At 49.5% G+C, this 5203-nt stretch overlaps 1 protein-coding gene across 1 annotated transcript; it reads left to right on the top strand.

The window, feature by feature from the left end:
- The first annotated feature begins 210 nt into the window (after nt 1-210).
- On the top strand, nt 211-885 carry C1H21orf62 (chromosome 1 C21orf62 homolog). Its single transcript, XM_050915232.1, has one exon. It carries the CDS (start codon nt 211-213, stop codon nt 883-885), a length of 675 nt encoding a protein of 224 aa, XP_050771189.1.
- Nucleotides 886-5203: the final 4318 nt, after the last annotated feature.

Here is a 5203-nt window from a genome sequence, read left to right on the forward strand (position 1 = left end):
GTGCTTCCCCTCTAATACAGGGCAACCTGCAAAACTGCAATATGGTTCTGAATAAATGAGACAGATAATGAGTGGGAAAAGCAAAGTAATATTAACCGTTGAGTGGTCTTTAGTATAATAAAGAAATTGTTTTTCCTCAGTAGGTAAAGCCAAGTGATATAATTCACTGAGTAAAAGGAGGAGACACTTGGCAGCTTGGCACCAGTACTAATGAAGCCAATAGCCTTCTCTGCTTTCTCCTTTTGGCTGGCTCTCATTTTGGCCGGCTTCCTTGGCATACACATCACTGGCAGTTTTGTGAGAAGTCAGAAGAACCATACGCTAATTTTCACCAAGGAAAACACAATTCGCAACTGCAGCTGCTCGGCGGATATCCGCGATTGTGATTACTGCCTGGCAAATTTGATGTGCAATTGCAAAACAGTGCTGCCTTCTACCATGGAAAAAACTACCTACAATAGCCACCTGACCATTTGGTTCACAGACACCTCTGTGCTGGAGATGCTCCTCAACTTCACAAGGGTGTGGGATTTGAAGCTGTCCTTCTGTGGCACCACTCCTCTCCCAACAGAATACTTGGCCATTTGGGGACTTCGAAAGCTCCGGGTAAACAAGGTCAAGGGACGATTTCCAGAGCAGAGTGTAACCATCTACAGCAGCAGCAACAACGAAAAAGAAGACTCGCTTGCTGTGCACAACAAAGACAGGCAAATGCTTGTATATATTTCTTTCCTGGATACCTCGCTGTTCAATGGATATTCTTTGCTGAAGTCGTACAGTGTGGAAAACGTCTCTAGTATCACGGAGCACTTTCCCAGCCTGCTGTACTCTGATGTTTTCTCAGCCTCAGATAACAAGAGCTATGTTGTAACATTCATTTACTGAGTTATTTAACTCAGTAGTCAGAGGCATGGCAAACTGCTAAGAGTTTAAGTCTGTTTAGTTTGGCCAGGAGCAGCTGTTATGGGATGGACAGTGCTGACTGTGATAGCACTCTACAAGGAGGTGTTTAAAGTAAGACAGACTCATCAGACTAATTCAGTAAACGCTTTCTTAAGGAACAAAGAAAATGTGAAAAAACTGTTTTAGAAACCATCGGTACAAATTCTTTTTACATATTGTAAGCTAAGAATTGAAATCTGCAGATAAATTTTGTTTTAAGGTTCTGCCTCAGACAGAAAAAGACATAACCATGTACCTCCAGTTGTAGAAGAACCTGAGCCTCCCGGAGAATCACTCGGGTTAGATGGCAGCTCGGGAGGTCTCCAGTCCAACCCCCTGCCCCAAGCAGGGCCACCTCTGGGATCAGACCAGGCAGCCCAGGGTTTTCTGCAGTCGGGTCCCAAAAACCGCCAAGGACGGAGCCTGCACAGCCTCATTGGGCAACCTGCTCCACTGCCTGCCTGTCCTCATGGGGAAACTTTTTCCTATGTATTAACCCCAGCCTTCCCTTCTCCAGGCTGAGCAAGTCCAGTTCCCTCACACTTTTCTCACAGTCACATGCGCCAGCCCCTGACCGTCTTGGTGGCTCTCTACTGGACCACTTCAGTTGATCCACATCCTTCTTGCACTGGGCGGACCAAAACTGCATGCAGTACTCCGTATGCAGTCTAGTAAGTGCTGGGACAAGGGGAATAATCCCTGCCCTCCATCTACTGACTGTGCCCCTGTCAATACAGCCCACTGCTGTCAGGTTCAAGGGGTGCAGGGTGGTTACAGGTTACTCAAACTGGGAGTGCTGAGTCGTCCTTGCCCTCTGGTACTCGGTCAGAGCTGGGAACCCTCTGCTCGGGCTGGGTGACACAGCCTCTTATGAACGCAGGGACAGGCTATGCAGGCAGCCTCCAACCTCAGCGCACAACCGAAGGTGTATTTGGGGGATGACCAGGAAGCTGTGTTCTCTGCCAAGCCACGGCACACATCATGGGAAAGCACTGGGCAAGAGGCCACCTGATAGGGGAGACACCATGCTCACAAAGGTGTTTTCCCCAGGGAAAGGCCTGTCTCTTGCACACTGGGTGTGCGGATGCCTGCAATTTCCCCAAATGCAGGGAATTTGACTTCATCTTTTGTGATAAAGGCAAGCTCTGCTCATGTTCTCCCCTATGAGAAAGGAGAAAGTCTCTATCCAACGACTCTCATCTGATAAGGGAGGCGAGGCTTCTGGCAGACACATAGCAAGCAATTTTCAGACGTGTTGCGGCAGAAAGATTGCCATCCCCCGAAAAACATATGTCGGGACTATTTAAATAGCCCAAAGTCTGCTCCTTGCCCATGTCTGCAGGATTTGCATTCTATGAGATACGGTTAAGGCCAGGATCCATCCATATAGTACAATAAAGGCTTTGAAATAGCAAGTCCTAACAGTCTTGCATTGCCAGCAAAGGATTACATGAAATTGGGATAAAATATGTGTACTGAGGGGAACAACTATCAAGATTCTGAGGAACCAATGAATTTGCTTCAACAACTTTAAAGAAAGACTTTTTCTATAACTGTAATCAATGATGGAGCAGTTTTGCTAGGAAGTAAAACTTAATTTTTCAGAATACTTAAAAACATTCACACCTTCCATTACTGTGAGCTTTCCCACTGAAATCAACAATGCGGTAACTATTGAATTAATGGAGTCTATTTGCAATTGCAAATTAACAGATTTAAGCACATGGGTGTTTGAAGGCTGGGGACTGAACTCAATTTAACTCAACCAGAGAACTATTAAATCAGCTGTTGTAAAGACGTTGTTTCTTTGTCAGCACCTTGGCAACGAACCGTAAGCCTTCTCCCCAAATCACAAATATTTCTAGTGATACCTCTCATGATTGTGTCACAGGCTACAAAACGGTTAGGAGCTGGAGCTGGGCTGACAGAGATTGGCATTGGGGGGGAAGGGGGGGGGCGTTCTGAGCACGTTACATGTCTGGAATGTATTACAGACACAGGCAAATAATTCATATTGTCTGCCCAGCATGGGATCATGCTCCAACTGTCTGTGCAAGAGTACTAACCTTGCCTTCACAAACTGGTTAGTCACTAATCCTGCACAGGATAGTGTTGTTAAAAAAAAAAAAATAGACCTGGCACACACAAATATATTGATTTCTAAATGTTACCAACCCTCTCTTTAAAATCTGGGAAAAGCTAACCTAAATGAGCTTCAGCGAATTCACTAACTGAGGCTCTGCTGCCCTCTAGTAAAAAATGTGCTGAGTAACACACTACTTCCACATTGCCATGACAGCAGCGGCTGGCTGCTGTTACCGTTCAAAATTCACACATGCAGCAGTAACTGAGACTGTATGTATTCTGGCCTTGTTGGGAAGAAGCCATGAGATTAATAAATCCATGGGCCTTCTAAGACTGCAAATTACAGTTTCAGTTACTTTTGCCACTGTAGTGTTCTGAATAAGGCTGACGTAAAAGACCTTTTATTCTTGTGCCCAAGTAAGCACTGCAGAGATTTTCCTAGAATCAGGAGAAAATCCTCCTCTCAATTACATGCACAGCAGAAATCCACAGCACCAATATTGCAGTGATCTTTTCAACTCCCTTGTTCTTCTCCAGCAGATACCAAGAACCTGATTCTCCCAATTTCATTTTTACATGGCTTTGCCATATGAAAGTCCTGCATTAGAAGCTTGCAGAATTTCTTCAGAGCAACGAATACAAAACATATACCACATATGTTGTTTTATTAATTTTGTTGGTGGAGGTTTCTTTTGTCTGCATGTAAACTACACACAGCAGTACATTAAGCATCACTCTGCAGAAATAATTATGTGATTTTGTGAATGTTTTAAATCCCAGTGTAAGATACTCACACTTAACCACACTCAACACCCTATGGCGTCTGATCGTATATTTACAGCAATTAATATTTATATACACAATAGTTTCATTCTCCATGTATCAGGTTCAACCTGTATTTGTCAGTCTTTAACCTTGATGCATGATTAGTGGATATGCTAATCAATGGAAACTGAGGCGATTTTTTTGTAGCAGAAAAAAATGGAGAGAGGAGCTGTAAATTTAGTTTTCCTTCCTACTAGCAATTCTGGTATGACTTTGGGAAGTCAATACAGATTGAGAACAGCACACAAGTAACGTGATGCTTTCTATGGGACATCTTGCTGTGCAGCTGCAGTGAGAGGCTGCAGGAGGCCAGCCAGGCCCCCTGCATCTCCTCCTGAGCAGACTCCCAAGGTGGCTGGCAAAGACGGGCTGCAGTGGAGTCTGGCCTTCCTGATATGGCGGGAAGGCTGAAAAGAGGTCCCTCCAGTTCCCAACACTGGTACTTAGAGAGACTGTCTTTAGAGAGGCCAGCAACCTTTTCGCATCTGCCACCAAACTCGCGTTTGTCTTTTAGTCAACACAGCGGCCACTGAGGCCGGCTCCACAAACTTCTGAGGATGCCCCCAGCCTAGACGAAACCAAACCTCAAAGGGCCCTGCACATGAAAGACGCTGTTACTCAGCCCTAGCGAAGAGGACCACCACATTGCTTCCCCTCCCCAAGCCAGAAGCCAAGATCTCCTCAGGGAGGGCTGCGGCCTTCCGGCAGAGGCCGCGCAGAGCCGGGGAGCGAGACCCGGCTGAGGTGCGCACCCTGGCCGCCGAGGAGGTGACGGAGGCTGGGCGCTGCGTGGGTATCCGCAGCCCCTGCGGACGCCCGCTGCCGCCGTCCCCAAGCTGTTGTGGAAAACAAGCCCACGGCCGCGGGGATGGGGAGGCCGAGGCCCGGCGCCTCCCCTTACCCGGGGGACAGCAGCCGTGACCGCCCCCACACCCCCCGCAATGGCGCACTTCCACAGGGGCCGCGCGCGGCTCCCCTCCCGCCCCGCTCCCCGCTCGCGGGCTGCGCGGCCACGTGACGCGCGGCACTGGCTCCCGCTGCTTTCTCGACACAAGATGGCGGCAGCGGCGGCCGCTGGGAAAGGAAGGGCGGCGCAGGCGGGCCGCTCTAGCCCCGGCTCTCTACGCTCCCCGCCGCGCACGCTCTATCCTCCGTCCCCGCCGCCTCTCTATGGTCGGGCGGCCGCTCGCCGTTGGCGGGCGGGCGGCAGCGGGCGGCGGGCGGCAGGGGGCGCTGTGACCGCCGGCGCGGCGGCTATCATGCTCGGGGAGCCGGGCCTGGGCCGCGGCGCGGGGTGGCGGGAGCGGGCGGTGCCGGAGCGGCGCGGCGCGGGGGGTCGGTGCCCGGCGGG

Source organism: Gymnogyps californianus, chromosome 1 (genome assembly GCF_018139145.2).
Source record: "Gymnogyps californianus isolate 813 chromosome 1, ASM1813914v2, whole genome shotgun sequence".
Lineage (NCBI taxonomy): Eukaryota > Metazoa > Chordata > Aves > Accipitriformes > Cathartidae > Gymnogyps > Gymnogyps californianus.